This window comes from Opisthocomus hoazin, chromosome 1 (assembly GCF_030867145.1).
Source record: "Opisthocomus hoazin isolate bOpiHoa1 chromosome 1, bOpiHoa1.hap1, whole genome shotgun sequence".
NCBI lineage: Eukaryota > Metazoa > Chordata > Aves > Opisthocomiformes > Opisthocomidae > Opisthocomus > Opisthocomus hoazin.
The window spans coordinates 127,016,971-127,039,930 of NC_134414.1; the positions used below are offsets into that span (position 1 = coordinate 127,016,971).

At 41.0% G+C, this 22,960-nt stretch overlaps 1 protein-coding gene across 1 annotated transcript in view; it reads right to left on the bottom strand.

The window, feature by feature from the left end:
• TMPRSS7 (transmembrane serine protease 7) overlaps positions 1 to 22,572 on the bottom strand; it is a 34,547-nt gene extending 11,975 nt beyond the window's left edge. The window contains exons 1-10 of the mRNA XM_009941242.2: positions 22,486 to 22,572; positions 17,961 to 18,159; positions 16,973 to 17,103; positions 14,558 to 14,625; positions 13,569 to 13,762; positions 12,622 to 12,660; positions 7,165 to 7,393; positions 5,666 to 5,796; positions 3,559 to 3,671; positions 1,813 to 1,919 (exon numbers count right to left, since the gene is read on the bottom strand). Of these exons, the coding sequence (XP_009939544.2) occupies positions 1,813 to 1,919; positions 3,559 to 3,671; positions 5,666 to 5,796; positions 7,165 to 7,393; positions 12,622 to 12,660; positions 13,569 to 13,762; positions 14,558 to 14,625; positions 16,973 to 17,103; positions 17,961 to 18,159; positions 22,486 to 22,536 (1,262 nt within the window). The 5' untranslated portion in view covers positions 22,537 to 22,572. The remainder of the gene's footprint in view (positions 1 to 1,812; positions 1,920 to 3,558; positions 3,672 to 5,665; positions 5,797 to 7,164; positions 7,394 to 12,621; positions 12,661 to 13,568; positions 13,763 to 14,557; positions 14,626 to 16,972; positions 17,104 to 17,960; positions 18,160 to 22,485) is intronic.
• Between the last annotated feature and the right edge of the window lie 388 nt (positions 22,573 to 22,960).

The following is a 22,960-nucleotide window of genomic DNA, read 5'->3' on the forward strand; positions in this document are numbered from 1 at the left end:
ACATAAATCCTGTAGCAGAGACAACGGGATGTTGCACCAACACTGATAACCTCTTTGTTCACATTACATAAACCTCTAACGATTTGCTCATAGAGACTCGCTGATATTTCTGCCCATGAGAACTTCAGCAAAAGCAGTTCATCAGCTGTAACCCCTCTGACTAGACAGAGGAACATTTGCCTGTCCACTGGAAGAAAGACAGGAAGAACTTCATGGTTGCATTCAGTGCCTCTTGTTAAAGTTGTCCCTAGAGGTTTGAAAGAACCTTAGCTGTACCATCTTCATGGTAGCAGTCTTTATTTACCAAAATCAGTCTCCTGCAGCTTCTTAACCCTTTTTAGCAAAGATAGCAGAATATGCATGCTATAAGCCACAATTGCAGGAAGTTGAAAAGGTGGAGTTCCCTCTCCCCAGTTTCATTAACCATTAAAATTTGGAGGGGGGGGGGGAATCAAATATCAAAATGTTTCATGCTTTAAATCATATTTTTTTGCCATGGAAAGTAGACAAAGAACAGAAAATCACAGAGGCTCAAAAGCCTTATCTTCAGTGAAAAAGACACTTTCAGAGGGAAACTTGTCTTGGTCTACTTATATAATGAGCAACTTGCAACAGAAATCAGAAGGACGGGTTCTTGTGTAGTACTTCAAAAGTAACCCCGAGTGCACTTCTAGTGGTCATGCTCTGACATTTTATTCTGTTGAATGTATAATTGGTAGGCTTATTTAAAAGTTGCTCTCTCATATAAAGAACCCTTACAATATGAACCCACCCTCAGCTTTTTCTCCAGATTTTGTCTTTATTTGTTTTATATCTCAGCCATCCCTAATATCTCAAATCTTTCCAACTGCATCATAAGAAGAACACCAAAAACCCCACAAACACACCCAAAGTTGTTTGTTTTGACTGGTGTTTTTATGTGCCCATCTACTCCAGCAACCAAATCCCATCAAGGCACAATTTCAGGAGTCTTGGACAAACTGAATTTTCTCTGTGTAAGTACAAGATAGTATGAAAGAATAGAGAAAGTTTTTTCTCCTCTCTGTTATTCTTTCAGTTACATTCTTAAAGGCCTGACTGACTTCGCTTAGTTTCAGTAGTGAGTTCAGAAATTCAGTTTCAAGTCTGGTGTTACTGAGGTTTCCATCTGAACAAAGCTTAAAAAAAAAATTTCCAATGTCCTAAATCTGGCCTTGCTTCATCATTCAATGATTGAAAGATGACTTAAACAAAAATCAAAGAAAAAATGGGTGGACAACGTGCATAGGAAAGCAGTAGTATTTTAATAAAAAACACTTAAGAAATACAGTAGTACCTTGGCAGTCAAACCGTGCGGTTTCTCTTTCAAGAGCCAGTGACTGGAATGTGGAAGGATTTACTCTCCTATTCCCAATAATCTCATTGTAATAGCTTTCACTGAGAAGTTAATTGGGTTCAGTGTCCTCATGAGCAATCACAGAATCAAGTTACACTTAAAAGGGTTCTAACAGGCCTTGTTCAATGATCCCAGAAAACCCAGAATTATTTTAGGGTTCACAGGACATCCACCTTCACCCAACTCTTTCCATTTCCTTCTCTCCAGAAATACCAAAGGCTCTTGGTTTCACTTTTCCAGTGCTTTTCAATAAAAAAATTTATTTATATGTGTATATATTTTACAAAGATTCAATTACATCATCAACCAAAACAAACAAAAAAAATGGTAAGAGACACCAGTGAATTATCTCTGTCTCTGTGGAAACTCTCCAAGTGAGCTGCAGGGAAGGTTTTTTTTGGTAATGTTAATTTAATAACCCATGCAGAAGTACTTACATGTGTTCATTAATTTTCCACCATCCTCTCTCACAGCCTTTAATATTCTTCTCACTGATGGTATAGTTATGAAACTTCAGAGCTATACCAAGGCTCTTCTGTGGAGTCTGTTGGGAACGAGAAAGGCAGTACTAGTAGTGTTCATTTTCCTTTTGTGGGCATAGCCCATGAGAGTCTTTCAACTTATCTCAGTGATTACAGCGCTTGGCAATGCCGCGCTCTGGGAGCTATGCTGGCTTCACCAGCTCAACAGCCAGCACTCGAGACACCTGCCAGCTATTTGGTCTTGAGTTAAAGCAAAGGTTGGCAAAGCCCCACCACAGCTGCAGGCTTTTCCCCCCTCTAGCCAACAGTCCTTTCATCTTCAAAAAGCCATAGAAAGCAGCTTTTGTATCAAGATCAAAGCACTCAAACACATCCAAATTTACTTGTGTAGGGACACACAGCCCCAGAGGATTGTTAGCTAAGATACTACACTGAATATCTGTGTCACCCTTGTAATGCTAGGAGTTATTTCTACCACAATATTGTAGTCTTCTGCTAGCACCTGCTCCGCCAAGCATTCTTTAGCATTTTACAAAAGACTTTTAAGCCTGGCAGTATCACTAAGTTTCATAATTGATTACAATTTCCTTTATGAAAAGGAACAGAACCTTTTTGCAGTACAAGGTAACGCTCATTTAGAAACAAGGGCTCATTCAGGAAAAGAATCCAGAAATGTAGATATTTTCCTTCTCTTTTACAGAAAACATGATTTGGAAAATGAGGAAAGATTCAGCACTGAACTACTACTGGGAAATTAAACTCTTTTGAGAAACAAGTCTTGGGGGTTGCCCATGCTAAGTGCCAGAAACTTTTTCATCAGAAGTTCAGGGTGAATTGCAGATGTGAAGTTTAGCAAAAAAGTATTTGCCTTAGCTTTCTAGAAGAGGAAGAGGCTGTAGGTCATAGCTAGCTGGAATCCATTCAGATTGGTGTGATGCAACATGGGCAGCCAGTAGCTTAACCAGATACGAGTAGCATAAGCAGAAAGACGGGTAAACAGTGGACTGCATCATATCCACTGCCATATTCTTTAGAGGGGAAAACACTGAAGGGCAAACTGTAAATCAAAGATCATACGTTAGCAGTATCAACAGAGAAACACTAATGTCGTCAGACAAGGCACGACAAAACTATTTAAACTGATGTAAGCTTTTGGTCTTTTGCCTCCAGAAAAATACCTGAAAAGATGAAGAAAAAATATATAAAAAAAAACCAGTCTGTGTGATTGTGGTGATAGGACAGATCACCTTAGAATATAAAAATGCAATTTATTAACTATAACAAATAGAGTGAAAAGAGATATCAGAGAAGCGACAATAATATGCAGGTTAGAGGAGTCTTTTGTACATACTTTTTTCCCCATATTTTTAGGGGTGGGAAGAAAGGAATTAAAGCCAGTGAAGTTGTACGTTATCTGCCATGAAGTAAATCTGCAGGCTAAACTTCAACTCATCTCAGCTCTTCACCTTTATAATACCATGGATGATGTTCTCTTCATTAAGGATATGTGCACAGAAAAAAAACAAAAAACCTAGTGCAAAAAAACAGAGCACAGCCAGCTATTCCACTGTGTCATTTCTATAAAGTGCCCCATCTGTAAGGATGCAGGTTACTCCCTACACAGTTGTTTCTGCTATACTTACAGGTTCTGTGTGCCCAAAATACACAACAGTGCCTAAGAGAGAAAGAGATTCATGTTACCTGGAAGTTCCATGCACAAAGACATTTTGGAGGATAATAGCTTGGGTAGTAGGGACTTGTTATTCTCCCTTCATAGCCAGTTTTCTCTTTTGTCACTATTGCTTTTCCACACCCTGGCAGGGGGGGAGGGGGGAGAGGGAAAAAAAAAAAAAGCAGCAAAAGTTGGTAAAGCCCAGCAAAGCTATTCCGTGGACTAAGTATCCAAATTTATCAGAAGTCTTCCACTCTTCCACTGCAAAACAGGGCAGCTCAGGAATTACATTTGTCTGGGTTCAAGTAGTAAAAAGATACCCTTCCCAATGAGGCAGACAGTCAAGGGATGTAAAAGTCTAGGAATGTTTGCTGGGCTCTGTGGGACCAGAAGAAAAAACATTGTGAGATTTTATATCGGTTATGTCACCAAAGGCAGTTCTGCAAATGAGTCTTAGTGAACTGTGTTGCACATCAATACATCCACTCTGCAGTGGCAGATGTGGATCTCTAATCATAAAATGCGGCCAGTGAGAAGAGAAATGTGCTAATCTAATTAGCCTTTGGGAAGCTAAAACTTCCATTTATGACTACTCAATGGATTTAGAGAATTCATTAAAAACAAAACACACACACGCAAAAGCCAACACAGAAAACCCAGCCCTGAATTTAAACCAACCAAACAAACAAAAATAGCTGCCCTGAATTAAAAGTTATTTATGATGGAGAATTCGTCACATGCATTTATGATGGCATTTTAGTGCTTAAATATTCTCAACGTGGAAAGTATGCAGCATCTTTCTGAGCAGCTTGAATTTCCTTGCATTTGATTGTGTTAGATTTTTCTCCTTGTGCTGTTAGCATGAGGTTCCTTCTACTATTTGTGATTATGATCTAACAACTACTTAAAGCTTAAAGGAACAAAAAGCAGATGATGGACTTGATGCACAAACAAACAGAATCACAGAATCACAGAATCACAGAATGGTAGGGGTTGGAAGGGACCTCTGTGGGTCATCTAGTCCAGCCCCCCTGCCGAAGCAGGGTCACCTACAGCAAGCTGCACAGGACCTTGTCCAGGGGGGTCTTGAATATCTCCGGAGAAGGAGACTCCACAACCTCCCTGGGCAGCCTGTTCCAGTGCTCCGTCACCCTCAGAGGGAAGAAGTTCTTCCTCATGTTCAGCTGGAAATTCCTATGCTCCAGTTTGTGCCTGCTGCCCCTTGTCCCATTGCTGGGCACCACTGAGAAGAGTCTGGCCCTGTCCTCCTGACACCCACCCTTAAGATATTTGTAAGCTTTTATAAGGTCCCCTCGCAGCCTTCTCTTCTTCAGGCCGAACAAGCCCAGCTCCCTCAGCCTCTCCTCGTAGGAGAGATGCTCCAGCCCCCTCATCATCCTCGTAGCCATCCGCTGGACTCTCTCCAGTAGCTCCTCAGATGGGGCCTCACTAGGGCAGAGACAGCACTTGCTGTCCCATAGCAAGTGAAGGTAAAAAAGGCAACCTCCCCCCCCCCCAAATGAACGCTATTACTTTCTCCACCTAAGGCCACAAGATGCACGTTTTTAGCAGCCAGCACCTATTTCAGGCCTCTCCGCCCTCTGGCAGAGAGTTTCTGCGGCAGCCCTCACTCCCCGCGCACCCAGGGCTCCAGCCGGTGGACCCGCCGGCTCCTCAGACAGCTTTGTGTTAAGGAGGAGGCAGGGACCGATGGAAAATGCAGACAAAGCTACCAAAGTTTTACTTTCTGAATCTACTTCTCAGTGCTGAACTCCTTGCGCCTTTAACTTCGCCCCTGAGTCCCAAACCAAGAGTCCAGAGCAGTGCTACGCCTGGAATAACAACTCCATCTACTGGCACATTGCAGTCCTGACCAACTGAATTCAGTCAGTGCTGGTTTCAGCCATCTACCTTCCTATGTCGCTTAAGAACAACTAATCTGCACAGATCAAATCACACAAGAGGAAGGCAGATGCCCAGTAATGCAGGGGAGATGAAGGAGAGACACAGGCATGTGTAAAAAAAGAAACTGAGATAGAGGAGTCACTCGTCCATAGTCAGGAATATGATAGCCACTTTGGGATCTCAGGCAGCAACAATACAATAAACACATTTACAAACACAGTCCAAACCTACTTTCTTGTGTAATGACCTCAAAATAGCCATGGAATTCCTTCTGTTCCTTTATTTGTGCTGCCTTAAACATTACCAGCATGAGATTATTTGTGGACACGAGTGACATCAATGAATCGCCTGCTTCACAAGCTCTGAGGTGGAAGAAAGGAGAGTACATATATAAGCAATCGTAAAAAACAAACAAACAAAAACCAAAACACCCAACACAACGCTCTCATTCAGTGCATAACTTTCCCACTGGTGCCGAGCTTCAATGCCCAGTAAAAACTCCATGGTCTTTAACATAAAAGTACCTGTTACAAGGCCGGTTAGAAACTCAGGGAAAAAAGAAAAAAACTACAAATATGAAAAGGAAGATGGAACATGTAGCTCTAGGAGATAATACTGACTTTCAGCCTTCACTCCAAACAAAAACAAATGAAGTCAATAGTAAAGAAAGGCTTGTAGAAAGAGAAAAATTATTTTATTAGACCAACAGTTTTAGCTTGGGGTTGGAGAGTGGGAAAGAAGCAAGTTATTCTTCCAATCAGAAATGAAGAATCTGAGCCAATCAACTAGTCTCATAGAAAAAGTTTTATTTTCCATGTGCATTACCTAGCAGATATCCTCAGTCTTCTACAGATACTAACAAGTAAGTGAACACCATCTGCTGTTTTGTAGACAAGTCAGTGAGTGATTCAGATTGACTAGAGGACAGCTCTTGAAGAGGACTGAAAAGCCAGTGCTCTTTTTTGAGGCTTATACACACACTGACAAGCCAGAAATAAGGATTTCAGGGGTCAAACCACTGAGCTCTTCATCTGCCTGATGGAGGTGCTGTCTTCACGTTTCAGTATGACAGAGCCATATGGAACAAGTTACCAGGAATTTCAAACAAAAAAATACCCAAAAAAGCCTACTGGGTCATTAAAGAGAGAAAAATAATACAAAATAATAATAATAAAAAGACCTAGTCCACAACACTCAACCCTTCAGATCTTCAACTCCAGATTTTAGTAACCCTCTGTACTACTCAGAGCAGCTAAAAAAAGCGTTGAACTGGTGAGTGGCAGTAAGTATCCAAAGAATCATGAGACTTAGTTTTAGAACTTCAGTCTTCATATGAAGAGAACTAATCTTCAAATAGAAGAAAATTTTGCTTAGAGGAGGAAATTTTGACTTTTTCTTTTAGTCAGCATCTGCGTTCCGGTAAGAGACAGAAAAATCCACACACTAATGTGTGAACTTCTCATAGTTTTGCAGGTAGGTGAAGATGCACTCTAGCTGAAGAATAAAGAAGAATTTAAAGAATATTTAATCATTTATTTTATTAGTAAGATCAACATTTCCACTTTTCTAAAAAAAAGAAAGTATTTTGCCAGGTGCTGTGTGCATAACGCATGAAGATCAGAGTATTTTTAACAAAACAAACCGAAATCCACCAAAAATGCAGTCAACAAATCTACAGAAAAAAGCCCCAAATGATTGTCAATGAATTCTCAATGAAAATTCATACTCACCGGTACAGTATCTTATGTTTGATTGGCATCAGAGAGTCATAAACAGTTAGTGAGTCAGTGATGCAGTTATCTGCTTCAATCTGAAGGGATGCTATTGACAGACGAATAAGATGGCCCACGGATGCAACCAGTTTAAAATAGCAGATCGTTCCCCCTGAGGTAGCATGGATATCCAAAGGAATGTGCTCACGTAGGCGATCAGCATACAGATCGTACATACAGTTTGTTCCTGTGGAAACATTACATTTTCAACACTGGACACTCACTACAAAACTGTTGAATCCTCATGGAGTACGAAAAAAAAATCAATCCTAAAAATAATTTTAAACTAAAGCAACATTATGCATTTTGAAAGCATAGCTAAATGTGAAAACAAGGTAGTCTATGCCACTCTATGTTTGCGTCTTCAAGTCTATGGTCAAGGAGAAGTCTACTCATAAAACTACAGAACATTGCAAACAGTGCCGTAAATAAGTCCTTGCAGGGTATTTGCGCAAAAGCACCGCCATTTTTTACAACAGTTTTTTACAGTTTGTTGGCTGGCAAATGTTTATCAAGGCAGAAATCAACTGCTTGCCCCTATGGATATTAGGATATTTATAATAAATAAAAACACAGCAAAAATCAAGTTAGGTTTTTTTATTACTCCATTTTTTTTATATTATTGTTTCAACATCAGGCTTCTCAATGTTTTATTGTGAAATGAGCTGTAAGTGCTACCGCTAAATTCAGATTCACCAGTTCATTCAGGCTGGAAGGGATGCTAGGACTTTTCTTGTTCAATGCCCTGTACTGAAAGCAGGGTCAAAATTAATTCAGACCAGTTTGTCCTGTCAAGACTTAAAAACTTTTGCAGCATTAGAAGTCACTGTTAGAAATGGAAGTACCGTGAAATGTAAATGATACAGCCTAGTCTACAAAACACTTTTATTAAAAAAAAAAAAGCCAAAAAAAGACTGTGTCATAGTTTAGATAAGAATCACCAGAAAATTATTCCACTTTCATCTAATTTTCCAGTTAAGCTGAAACAATTGTTGCTTTCAAGTCAAACATATTGAGGTCTTTATTTCAATTAAATACTGCAGCTCCCATTCAGCAAAAAGCTTAGGGATTTTTTTTGTTTGGTCATATCTAAAACTCTTAACATAGCTCTTTGAAAGGTGACAAAGAGGAAAATGCAAATTAAGGAGAATAAGTTCCAAAGTAAATATTTGCATCAATTTCTACCTATTAAAAGACAAATCTCGGAAATAGTTACTATCGTGGAACACCAATTGGAGCACTGTGAAAGGTGACTATGAAGTGTTGACTCAAATTAAATGCCGGCCTTTTAACCAGCAATTAATCTAGACAGGAAGTGGCAGGCTTTGTCTGACTTCCACTTCTAATTTACAGTCTTGAAACTAATGCTCTGAATGTTCTTGAATGATCTGTAAGGGTCACACACTGTTCAACTGAATTACAGTTATAACTATTTAAAGCTTTGGTTGAAGCATTGTTCTTCCTTCTTCCTTCTTGTTCTTATGTCTTCCCAATAAAATTCTTCTAACAGTTATTTGTGTTTATTTACTTACGCTTAACAAAGCCAACTTTGATCACAATCTTTAGAATTATGTGACTACCACTATTTCTACTATGTAGTTAATAATACGACCAGCTCACTGCTGGTGTGGAGCGCAGTGCAGAGAATTCAAAGCTCTCTCTGGAACTAGAAGTAATGCTAACATACCAGCTTGAAACCAAAGCTGGTTACAGTCTTTATCCAAACAGACCCTGCATAGCCAGGGCAATGCAAGTCACTCGCGTCAGCTGAATCTCTACAAGTCTCTTCTCCAACACATGCTTCAAGAAATCTGCACTCCAGGGCTGTGCCTGAACTAATAATTGGGTCCGTCTTCATGCCAAAGTAACTCCATCACTCTCAAAATACAACCAGGCGATGCAGTTTCCTTGTATGCTGCTGCATTCACACTTTCAGCTGTGCACCATCTTCTGTCATCCTAAGCAGACACACTCAAGGTACCACAACAAATGAAATTGTACCAGTGTGAGACTGTCTCAACTCCTGTGGCAATCCATGTTGTTATTCCTCTGCAACTTCATTGCATACCAGCACTGTGCTTCTCATAGATACCAGCTGCCACCTGTGGCTGACTGCACTGTAAATCTCTGAAAGATGTCTAGAATATGGCAGGCCATCCTTCTCCCTTTGTGTGAAAGATACCATGTAAGTCCTAAAAATGCCTTAGCATCAGTATCGTTGCTGCACTCTATCTTCTTCTCTTTGCTGCACTCTTCTCTATCTTCTTCTCTTTTAGGGACTACACTCTGGAATAAATCGAAGCACAAGATCTGACTATAATAATTCTGGAACATTGAACTGGGAGATGAAATTGCTACACAAGTAAGCACTAATACACAAAATTCTTTTATATTATTAAAATACATTTAATGAGATGTGACAAAGGCCATTATTGCTATGTTTTGCAGTTTAAGTCAGGAAAGGTTTTGAGCAAATGAATGCTGTAGCAACTTGACTTGAATTTTGAGAAATTATGGGCTGATGCCAATCCAAGCATTGCAAACCATGGCCCAGGGTATGTGATGCAAAGTCCACCTGTGGACAGCAGTACTAGGAGACCTTGACTTGGCTGCACTGACTAAAGTAATTGTTGAATTCTGAGAAAGTATGCAAGACTAAACCTTGCAAGATAACAGAAGCTGAAATCACGGATAGAAAAGTAATCGTTGCAGTAGTACAAGTTCACATCTCAGAAAAGACAAATACAGACCTGGAAAAAACCAAAGCCCTTAAAAAACCAAAATAGTGCAACTTCACAAGATGAAAAGTAAGCCTGTGTTACGGATCAAGGGAGACCAACACATCCCTACTTGATTGACAACTGCTGGCCCAAGAGAGTTTTTCCAGGTGGACTTCAAGGTCCATCTGGAATTGAATCTGGCAAGGGATGTCAAGGACAACAAGAAAAGCTTCTTCAAGTACATCAGCAGCAAACAGAAGACTAGGGATAATGTGGGGCCACTGCTGAATGAGGTGAGTGCCCTGGTGATGGAGGATGTAGAGAAGGCAGAGTTACTGAATGCCTTCTTTGCTTCAGTTTTCCCTGCTCAGACTGGCCCTCAGGAATCCCAGACCCTGGAGGCAAGAGAGGAAGCCTACAGAGAGGATGACTTTCCCTTGGTCGAGGAGGACTGTGTGACAGATCACTTAAGTAATCTGGACACCCACAAATCCATGGGCCCCGATGGAATGCACCCACGAGTGCTGAGGGAGCTGGCGGATGTCATTGCTGAGCCACTCTCCATCATCTTTGAGAGGTCCTGGAGGACAGGAGAGGTGGCCCAGGATTGGAGAAAGGCCAATGTCACTCCAATCTTCAAAAAGGGCAAGAAGGAGGATCCAGGAAACTACAGGCCAGTCAGCCTCACCTCCATGCCGGGAAAGATGATGGAGCAACTCATTCTAGAGGCCATCATCAAGCAAGTGGAAGAAAAGAAGGTTATCAGGAGTAGTCAGCATGGATTCACTAAGGGGAAATTATGCTTGACCAATCTGACAGCTTCCTACAATGGTATAACCAGATGGATAGATGAGGAAAGAGCCGTGGATGTTGTCTACCTAGACTTCAGCAAGGCTTTCGACACGGTCTCCCATAACACCCTCCTAGGGAAGCTCAGGAAGTGTGGCCTGGATGAGTGGTCGGTGAAGTGGATTGAGAACTGGCTGAATGGCAGAGTTCAGAGTGCTGACATCAGCAGCACTGAGTCTAGTTGGAGGCTGGTAACTAGTGGTGTTCCCCAGGGGTCAGTATTGGGCCCAGTCTTGTTTAACTTCTTCATCAATGACCTGGATGAAGAGTTAGAGTGCACCCTCAGCAAGTTTGCTGATGACAAAAAACTGGGAGGAGTGGTGGATAACACTAGCAGGCTGTGCTGCCATTCAGCAAGACCTGGATAGGCTGGAGAGTTGGGCAGAGAGGAACTTGATGAAGTTCAACAAGGGCAAGTGCAGGGTCCTGCACCAGGGGAGGAACAACCCCATGCATCAGTACAGGCTTGGGGCAGACCTGCTGGAGAGCAGCTCTGCGAAAAAGACCTGGGTGTCCTGGTGGATGACAGGTTGACCATGAGCCAGCAGTGTGCCCTTGTTGCCAAGAAGGCCAATGGTATCCTAGGGTGCACTGAGTGTGGCCAGCAGGCCAAGGGAGGTTTTCCTCCCCCTCTACTCAGCCCTAGTGAGGCCCCGCCTAGAGTACTGTGTCCAGTTCTGGGCTCCTCAGTTCAAGAAAGATTAGGAGCTACTGGAGAGAGTCCAGCGGAGGGCTACAAAGATAATGAGGGGACTGGAACATGTCTCCTACGAGGAACGACTGAGGGAACTCAGTTTGTTTAGCCTGAAGAGAAGGCTGAGAGGGGACCTTATAAATGCCTACAAATATCTTAAGGGTGGGTGTCAAGAGGATGGGGCCAGACTCTTTTCAGTGGTGCCCAGCAACGGGACAAGGGGCAGCAGGCACAAACTGGAGCACAGGAAGTTCTATCTGAACATGAGGAAGAACTTCTTCCCTCTGAGGGTGACGGAGCACTGGAACAGGCTGCCCAGGGAGGTTGTGGAGTCTCCTTCTCTGGAGATATTAAAGACCTGCCTGGACAAGGTCCTGTGCAACCTGCTGTAGGTGACGCTGCTTCGGCAGAAGGGTTGGACTAGACAATCCACAGAGGTCCCTTCCAACCCCTACCATTCTGTGGGTCTGTGATGATCAGGTGTCTGCATCAAAGGTGATTAGCATACTATTGCTTAGCCTAGTCGTGCATTTTTTCTAGGTACCTACTCCACATATTAGGGAACATAGATGCACTGTACTTTTAAACTGCTTGTAAAGTCACTGCACACTGCTGAAGAACCCTACTGGGAGGTTTATAACACGAAACCAATCAGGTATATAAGTAGTGTCTCCCATAACCCTGGCAAAAGTGAAGTGCTTAAGCTAATTTCTGTTAGCGAATTCATTCGAAAGAAAAACTCATCATTAACCTTGAAGAAAAGGGAGTAAAGGAGGATAAAAGATGGATGAAATCATTGCTATTGTTTATCTCCAAAGCCAATAAATAGATTTAAATTCAGTACTGTCCAGTGTAGAAAAGCTTAATCTTCTCTTCAACACAGAGTGAATAGCAAACAACTAACTGACAGAGATTATTTCCTACCATGCCTCCAGGTACAGCTGAAAAATTTACCAGTCAGACTAAAGGCAGGCAGTTTCTGTGTTTGTAACCTGCAAGACTTTGGGTCACTCTTACAGCAGCTTAGGGCATAAATGCCAAGGCTGAATTTAATCCTTTTAAATTAACACTGAACAGTGTCTTTAAGACTTGAACTAAATGCTTTGTTCTCCACCTCTCTTCTGCCAGGAAGATGCCAAAATGGTGAATTACCTGTGCCTGTTGTTGACCAGTAATCTGACCGAAGACCTGCTGCACAGAAAAAAGAGTTGTGTGAGTCTCCTCATTTGCCCAAAATCCAGAATTCAGGGTTTAATTCAATTGCACTTCTTTAATCATAACACTAAACACACAGGGCAAAACAGTTCTCTCAGGAAGGGAGGCTTCCCAAAATCCCCTTCATTTCTGCAAACTCTGCAAGCAGCTTTGGAGGTATCATGTCCCCAGACATCTTAGCGCCTGAAGCAAGAAGAGACTGCATGTCAATTAAGCAGTCAAATTTAATTGAAGGACTGAGACAGAGGCACCCAAGAGGTCATTCTCTCACTCTTGGCTACAGTCTTTTTCAGCTTTCAGTTAACAGAGTTGTTTAAATTAAGCTTGTTCTGTACTTTTTACATAGAGCTGCAAATCATACAACATTTTGTAGCCAATTACATTAAAGAGATACTTGAATCCTACATTGCTAATTTTTTCCCCAGGCAGGAATGGCACAGGAGTATAACAAATGGGCAGATTTATAATCCATTTCTGAATCTTTAATAAAAGAGTGACAAGAATCTCATTTCTAGTGGAGGGGCTAAAGTTTTATCTATGTGAAAACCTGAATCCGTTGTCTTCTTATACTTTTAAAGTCACAGAATAAACCAGATCTGAGCTGTCTACAAAGGGTCAGGCTTAGCTCCTGAAATTGAACATCAGCATTCCAAGTAAGGAAAGTTTTGCCATCAGTGTTCACAAGGATAGTTTATACCTTGATTTGACCTCAAATCTCTTTTTGTTTTTCCTTTCTCTAAAAATAAAAATAAGAACTTTAGCATTAGAAGCTAAAGATGCTGGAGAAAGATTTTGGTTTATTCATAAAACTTGCTACTCGAAGATAAAAATGTTTGCTTAATGAAGGCTTTCCTCAAGGGTATGGGTATGTGCTTGATACTAACCACTCAGTACAATGGAGTCCATGTCGACTGCAAGGCCCTGAAGACTTCCTACCGAGGTCCGGTTAATGATACTTGTATGAATGGAATCCTTTAAGACAGCAGCCACACAATCTTCACACAGCACTTGGCCTTTCGCCTGTGGTACCACAAATACGATCCAGAAATGAATAAGGAGGCCTCCATTGTTGTTGTTACTGAAATAAAAAGGTCCTACAGATTACCATCATGTTGAAAGTTTTCTGAAGGCTAGACTCTCAACACAAGCTTCTGAAGTACCAATTCATAAAAGTATGGATTATTTCCATCTTGCCTTGTTTCTTTGACACACCGAATATATTTTCTTTCCTAAAACATAAATAATTTTTAGAAAAGCTCCCAATACCAAAAAACACTCCTCACACCCAGTTGGGGATCTTCACCAGGCTGACTTCCTGAGGGCTCCTGACTTTTGAGATCTATGGATATCATCATAGCTACTTGAATTAGAGCTGGATTATCTCCTAAAATCATTGGATTGGAATAACTATTCCTCTAGCATTAACTGCATACATAATATTAGAGTAAATGTACTTTATTGCAGTATAGGGATTTTCCCCTTGTTCTGTCAGCAGAAAACAGTTTTATACCAATAACATTACTTATAAAGTACGTGCAACTCTGTCAATAACATAGAGTTGCACTCCAATAGCATGTTTAAGTGGTTAAACATCTGTGTGACCTATTAGTCAAAGCATCACCAAACTTCTTTAGGAACATCATTTCTGTTTACCTCAGATTGTACACCCGGCAGACAAGGAACTGCTTATATGACTTCAGTTTGTCCTTACTTTTGTGAAATGAATTGATACAGGTTATAAATGTATTTTGTTATCAGTAGAAGTGCATAGGAAAAAGACTAAATCATAACCTTCAAAAGTAGGTTTCTCTCATGGTGTCATTATAATATTTACTATCCAGCAGAAATACAACTGCATTAACCACAGTTTTACCTGACTTCTGAAACTGTGGACTGCTTGTAAAATTTGGAGAAAGAGGAGGTTGTGTAGACCAAGTTCATCTGAAAGAGAAAGTGTTAAGCCAATGTTAGCGTTTCTGAAAAGCAGCCACACCTAAAGATGTTATATGCTTAGGCTTTCCTAGAAACATCCTGTTTTCCACTAGAATATGCAATTTGTCCACATTTCCAGTCACAGAGCAGCCAAGCTAGGCAGAGCAGCAGATATGAACAGACCAGTTCCGCAATGGCCCCATAACAAGTCCAGTATTCCCACAGGAAACATCAAATCTTCTGCCCATGGCCAGCTAACATGTACAGCAATGCTCTTTCCAAACAAATGAGTTTCGAAAAAAGTGCGCATTCTTTGCCCACCAATTCTCAAACATGGAGGGCTTCCCTATCCTGATGCTGAAACTTGGGGCCAATCTTCAGGAAATAAGCACATACTCATAACATTTTCTGTGTTGTTACTAAGATGCAGTTAACTGTACATATCAGAGCTTTTTTCACAGAATGACTGAGATGGGAAGGGGCCTCTGGAGAGCATCAGGTTGAACCCCTCTAATCAAAACAGGATCAACTACACCCGGCTGCTCAGGGCCACATCCAGTTGAACATCTCCAAGAATGGAGACTCCACAGCCTCTCTGGACTACCTCCTCCAGTGTTTGACCACCTTCACAGTTAAACAATTTTTTCTTATGTTTATGTTTCTAATGTGTTATATTTATCTATTTTCTTCACTAACAGCTCAGTATTAACATATTTTTCTCCAATACACAGTATAATGAATGTGGAGAAGGAACAACTCTGTTTATATCATGCTGTAGGACTGCCTTTGGGGAAAGCAAGCTTTCAGTTCCACCAGTTCTTTGTATTTGTGTGACGATACCTGTGTGACGCTAACCTTCATTCCTCTTGTTCAAAGAGGCACACTTCTAAAGCCACAAGGTGGCATGTACCTCAAGCTGTTCAGGCCTCATCGTGCTGCTTAGTGGTTAAAATAAATCCCCAAGCGACTGTAACATAGATTATTTTGAAGCAAAGGCTGTAAGGGATTTTATGTATTACTGTTACTTTTGAAGGGCAAGGAAGCCTATCTTGAGAGGTTCTTCCACTACCCATCTGGGGGTCTCTGGGCCAGGAACCGTGAACAAAATGGTTTCAAGGAGAACAATAGACAAAACCTCAAATTCCCCACATCCCTGCCAGCAATTTTAGTCAAGAGTCGTATCACCAAGAATTGCAGTTTCTGCAATGTGAAATTCATTGGTGAGTTCAGGCAAAGTTTATAGACAAAAAATATTTTCCAAGTTATGTTCAAGTAGGAGGTGGTGATGCTGGCAGTTCACACCTGCTGTCACCTCTTTCCACTATGTGCAACAACAGCAGGGTACTCTAGGAAAGCAGCAAGACACGAGGCTCACAGCAGGTTAGAGTTGCTCCATGAAGAATGAGGAAAGGACACTTGTGCTTGTTGTCTGTCACCCCTGCCTGAACGCACTTTATAAGTTGAGGTGCAAGACTAGGGAAACTACACTATCTGCTTTCAAGTCTTCTGTGATCCAGCTTTTTTTTTGGGGGGTGGGGGTGGCGGAGATAGACTTGGAAAACAGGAACAGGAGTTCAAATTATAGGACGACTAAGACTTAGCAATTATTGAAAAATCTCTTGGTTCCACCTGACGCTATTATTATTTTCTTGTTTGCTTATCAGCTTTCTTACTATTGCTTGAAACCTTATGTGGACAGTGCTGTATTTCCTGGCATTAATGTCTTTTTCCTCCACACACCAAATGTCTTTAAAGTCAAATTTGCTCTTAAACAAGATTCCCATGCCTTTCTTCCCACTCTAGAGCAGCCTTAACTGCCTGCAACACTCTGTAATTTCTGTTATGACTGATACAAGGTGTTTGGGAAGAATAATGGTCTTTAGAATACCTGGCATCAGAGGAAACGGAAATGTAAATATGGTTGAGAGCTCTAGGGTAATTATAGATGCTCTAAGGCAGAAGACTGGCAGCAGATACCAATTTAAATGCAAAAGACTTCATCAGTTTCATGTCTCAAAAGTGGCAATTAAGTTTGTGTAGAGTTCTACTCGTAGACTCCAATTTGTGGGGGGAAATACGTAACTTTTTTAGTAAATGTAAAAGTCAAACGGACCTTTTCAAAACTCAGTTTGTGATTAACAAGCTGAAAGCACTCAGTTCTTTCCTGCCTCCAGATAGCCACCCTTTGTACACAGCCTTCCAATAGAAGTGGGAAGAGGGTGGGAAGAGGGGGAAAAAAAAAAAAAAGGAAAGAATAAAAGGCAGAACACCACAGCAGACTCTATGGCACCTGAAAGTTGCACCTCTCGTTCACAGCTCTGATCTTATTGCTAGCCAAGCAGCCCACTCATCTTACCACATGCTGCACATTCTGTGCCACAGAGAGGAATTCTTTTGACTCCTTCTGCCTATATTCCGGGAGAAACTCTATGTTGGCAACACGAAACAGTCCAACAAAATACAATGCATCTTTGTTTTCTGCCTGAACTGCAAGAAACGAAGACGACAGTTAGCCTCCATTTTTTACATTTTTTTTAAAGAAAAGAAAAGAGTTTTTTTCCCCGATTAAACTCTAAACCAAATTATTCAGACTTACAGTGGAGAGGACTACCGAAAGAACACTATGCTTTCACAGCCGAACTGTTCTAGATGAGTACCACAATAGCAAGATTACATGAGCACCTGTTCCCTGAATGCAAGATAAGATACCACCTTACAAATGAACCAGCATAACAAAGGCAATAGCAACATCTAACTTCTGGAGCATCCCTAAGGAATCTTAGGCAATATTTGCACTGGAGGTTTCAAGAGGAGAACATAGCTTTTACTGCCCGCTTAGACATAAAGCGAGAAGGAAACACTCCACAGAAGTGATAATTTCTTGTCTTGTCCAATGTTTTTATAAGTCTTAAAATAAATATTTGCCTTCTATGTTTTACTCCAATTTAATTCTTTAAATCTATTCTGCATGAGAGACAAAGGACTTGCCTGGCCTTCAACAGGCCAAGAAACACAGTGGAAGTCAAATTTTGAGGAATCAAGTTCATAGGAACTGTCGGTTCTGTGCAATTAGCTAGCACATGTGAAAAAATGTTTTGCATAACACTTAAAATAAAAGGTCGCACTTCCTAAAGCCAGCAGCTATGCCTGCTCTTATAATGACTTGTTAATTCAACCATTTGAAGTCTTAACAAAAGACACCCAAAAGCCTTTCAGATCCCATTTAAGTAAGTTTCATGTTTATTTTAAAAACAGCCTTCAGGACGAGTGAGATCTTAAACCCAACTGAAAGTACTATTGGGGACAGTGAGGTATGAAACTGGCATGAGCTTTCAGCAACTCACCAATGAAGAGCCACAGTAATGTCCAGGTTACAACTCCTAAAATGAACAGAATGAGGGTAAAGAGAATTATTTTGTTTTGAAAATTCAACAGCAACTTATCTTTTTTCTTCAATTTCAATTTGCCATGTTTTTTCCTCGCCAGAATCCTCTTTGCCAACTTATCTTCTGCAGCTACCATTTGGACTGAGATGTTGGCTACCTAAAATAAGGTGAAAGACAACAAAAAATGTGGAACTTATCTAATTGACTGACCAAAGACTAGAACAGATTCCCACACATATTTGTCTGTTACTGCATATACACAACTATGATTAACCTAATAGCAGTTTAAAACTCCACTCAGAAAGGAAGACCTTTTTCTTCCAGACACTTGCTGATATAACATTCAGTCCCTATCGCATAAGGACATAAAAACACAGTGTACCCTAGGATAATATGTCACCATACGACATCCTTGTGCATCCCTCGTTACTGTAAATTAGCCCTCTTTTGTCCAAAGGGTAGACAATGCTCAATTACCTTGCACAACCCGAATTATCAGCTAGCAAGGTGTCTCATGACCCAAACTGTTGCTACGTTTATGCAAGCTTGGTGCAGAAGCAGACACACATTCAGCCATTCGTTCCCTTTGTGTGAAGTGGGCGGGAGAGGTTAGCATGATATTCAGTTGATTCTTTTTCCTATATTGCGGCTTGTCATTTCCCTGCTAAAGAACCAAGAGAAAGGCATATGCACACTATCTTCCACATGTTTCCTCCCTGCCCATGGTCAAACTGTCACTGCTGTTCAAAGAAAAAAGCCACTTTCTTATCAGACCAGAACTATACCAATACAAGCAGGCTCAACCCATTCATTCCTCAGAAAATAGTCTCCGCTTCCTTCCAGAATGAGGAGTAGCGGGTACAGACATCCCCCTCCTGCACATCCAGCTCCCTCTGAGAAGTCCCCTCCAGTGAACAGGCAAATACAGCACAAGTCTTGGTGGGATGTGACCTGGACAAGGTCATCGCCTGGATATCCAGCCCTTTGACAATTTATTTTGACTTGCGGTCCCAAAATTTCTAAAGCTAGGTTCAAAATATCACCTGACCATCATATCTAGGTGCAAAAGATTACTATGTGACCATTTCTGCATTTGCAGCTTCTGCTTCCTGTAAGTCTCTTATCTATCTACAGTTTGCTGTGCTGTGGAAAATCTGTTTGTACCAGACACTACCCCAGGCATTTTCCTCTGCAGGAGATAATCAGCACTTTTAAGCATACAAATAATGTCTGTCAGTTGCTGCAGGCATAGTAAGAGCTGGCTGGGGAAAGCTCTGGGACTTCATAAAATTCCTCCTTGGAGAGCACTTGTGACAGTCCAACACTTTGTTGTGAGGTCAGCGAGAGGTTCCATCACCTTTTCTCAAGTCAATTCGTTGTCTCATCTATGCTGAGGTTAGCTGGCAAGCTCCTGGACCACTTAGGACATTAATGACCAAGCACACTGGGTATTACTATAAAAAATTTTTAATTTCCTCCTTATGGCACAACTATCACATAAGTTACACAGTATTGTCACATCAGTAAGGAACACTCAGGAAAAATATTCCAAAAACATGTTGATGCTAGTGAGAGGGCAGCTCTCAAGCAGCTGCCTTAGGAAGTTGTGGGCTCTCCGTGACTGCAGGTGTTGACAAAACACCTGTTAGCAATCGGCAGCAAGGCTTTTAGTGGGAAGTCTTCTCTGAAGCACAAAACAGCCTTTGAGACAAGAGCTGGCTTAGGTGCTCACATATACAAAGATGAAACTGAACTTCACCATTTTATAGATGAAGACCAAAACAAAAAGGCATCTTTTTCCTTGTCTTTTGAATAGTTTGATTCATTTTAAGCACATCTTCAAAGTGGGTCTCCCCATCTCACAGCTGATGTTATGCTACTTGTGGGCTAGGACCTACTCAGAGTTACATCATCTCTCAGCAATGCAAATCAAGAATCCCTTACAAAGACCAATGATAACTGGTCTATGATTTGCTCAAGGTGCAGACAGCCTCACTCTGCTGAGGGACAAACCCTTGTCCCATCACCTATCCGCTTCTATGCCCACAAAAATACACTGAGGAATTCACAACCATGCTAGAACAGAGGCACATACAACAGCACAGACCCTGACTTGGGCAGATCTGGCTGTTCCCTATGCTCAACAGACCTTTCTTAGCCTCCATACACCTACAAGCGGTAGGCAGAGAGGAGAAGGGGTGCAACAAGCTGCCAGGCTATTTGCCATTATTTCATGCTTTGAAGCCTCTCAGAAGGTACACTGCAAGAGTGTGGCCTGTTGTAGACAAAAAGGCGTCAGCACAAGATTAATTTTTCATCCGTACTAACTATATTTCACTTGAGGAGAGAGAAGACTGTGAAAGTCAGGGAGTACCAGCTAAGAACTGCATTCCAAGTTATCAATGTGGGATGCTAAGTTTAATTCAGTACCTACAAAAACCATATGCTGATGGAGCTTGACACCCAGGAAATGCCAAGCATAACTACGACATTTGCAAAAGCAATACTGTGAAATAATCTACAATAAGTGATTGTTTGCTTCTGCCCAACACTAGCAGAGCTACATTTGAAGTACTGTGCCCAGTTTGGGGCCCATCAGTATAACAGAGATGTCAATAAACTGGAGTGGTTCCAGGGGATGGCCATCAAGAGGCGAGGGGCTGGAGGATGTGATGTACAGCAAAAAGCTGAGAGCCCTGGGATTGTTTAGCTGGAGACAAGAAGGCAAAGTCAGCATGAGTAAATCTAATTACAGATTTTCCTCCCTGAAGTGGGTTATGGAGAAAACAGAGCCACCCTTTTCTCACTGATGCCCAGTGAAGAGACGGCCACAACAGTCACACAGGGCACCAGCGGAAATTCCAGTTAGACTTGGCGGGAGCAGGACGTATTTCACCATGGCAGCCATGCACCTGAGCCATGCCCTGAGAGGTCAGGGAACCTCCATCCCCGGAGATATTCAAAAGTCAGCAGGACAATGCCCCAGGAAATCTGTTCTGATTCTGATGTTGGCCAGCTTTTTAAAAACTTAAAAACCTTCAGAAGTCTCCACCAAAGTAATTTTTTTTATGATACCCTAGTAATGCTTTCAATAAGAGGTGTTTGTGTATCCTCACGGAGAGCGCAATCAACATCACCACAAATATTCTGCCAGTCCCGTAGTCAAATGCAATGGCTAGCAATCTTTGACCTCAGAGTGGAGAATATTCAAAGCTGAGAAGAAAAATGAGTACAAAGTAATAACAAGTAGAGTAATAAGATCTGGTAGTACACTTCACAACTTCATCAAACAAAATGTGAAAACACTGAACTGGAAGATTTTAGACTCATATCTTCTGTCCAGGTAATTAGCTGCACTTGTTTTGCATGGTATCAAAAAGGATTCAATTTGCCTGTCTTCTGTAATTTAAAAAATCTTATTTGGTATAAATCTGTATAGGGATGAAAACAAAATTGCCTATGTGTTTGTTTAAAGCTCCACCCTGTCATGTAAAGTTCCCTTATACGCTCAGGTGTTCAATAGGACAGCTTGAGACAGCTGAATGAATGCTCAGTTCTGACATCTGAAATTTGAGCCACTTTCGTCAAGGTTCCCCAAAGAGTATTTTATATTTATGTTTTCCCATGTCATTCATCTTTGTAACTGCAGACCTAACCAGACAGATTTATTCTCAAAAAATAAATACAAAGTTCCTATCAAGGATCATTAAAGACTGCTCAAGATTGACATCACTGGACTACAAGTATACACCTGAAACAACTAGTGCCTGCATTACATCTACCGCAATGCTAATCTTATTTTAAAAAATGCACTTCCTGTATCAAGACTTGCATGGCAAAGTTCTCTATTACATGGGATTCACAGGAACATTGAATGCTATGCTCTACATTTTATTTACTTCCCTAGGTCATATTAGCTTACCACAAACGCGTTATTGTAAGAAAAACAAAGGCAAAGTTAAGCTCTTCCCTTCCTTCAATAAGGATTGTAATTCCTAATTCAGCTTTCCTCTCTACTGCAGCTTAGTGCTTGTACTCTAGAATTGGTTTCCAGCTAAAACTGCAATTTGACTATCACCATACGCTGAATTATTTAATTGCTTCTTTGTCATGAGTTAATGCTTATGCAATAATTCCCTTCTGTACCTTCCCAGGGCAAAGCAAAACACTTTACCTACTTCAATGTTGCCTTTCTTGCCTAGAAATTGATTTCTTGTTGGAAAAACGTGCTTCCATGACACAGATACAAGCTTTTCCTATTATCACACTGACATTGCTGTTATTTCCGTTGGCTGAAAATAGATGTTGCTAGCAATCTGAATGTATACAAACATATGATGGCATTTTCAGACTGAGTGATAAAACAGAAAGTTATAACGAATCAAACTGAGGTGTAAAGTTTAATACTTGAGAATTGGATCAGAAGAGATCTAGTAGTGTCAAGAAGAGTATGAAATCAAGAACGCTGAAGTCACCTACTTACACTTATTTCTTCTTCAGGTTTAGCTGCTGGGTGATCGGTTTTTTCATCCATTCCAGCAGAATTAATTTTATTGCTTTTCCCAGCTGAAAAAGAGCTTGCACCTTTACTCAGGCACCAATTCTACTTCAGAAGCTGAGGACAGCTAACAGTAATGTCCAGGACCAAGAGAGGTATCAAATTCCTTTGATGAGTTTCCAATTGTAATCTCATCTGCCCTGTTAGAAGGATGCTATCAAGTAACTTTAGACATCAAAGTTGGACTGAATAAACAGACTTTTCATAGTTTTTTCAAGCTGCAATAGACTCCAACTTGTTAAAACAAAATCACAGTTCTAAAATCTATATATCACTAAAATTTCACAAAATTGGGTGTCAGAAACAAGAAAAGTAGGAAGTAAGACATAAATATGAGAAAAAAATCATGCAACTAAAAGAAGGAAAATAAATTTAAGCACCTTGAGTAAGAGCGCTGCAA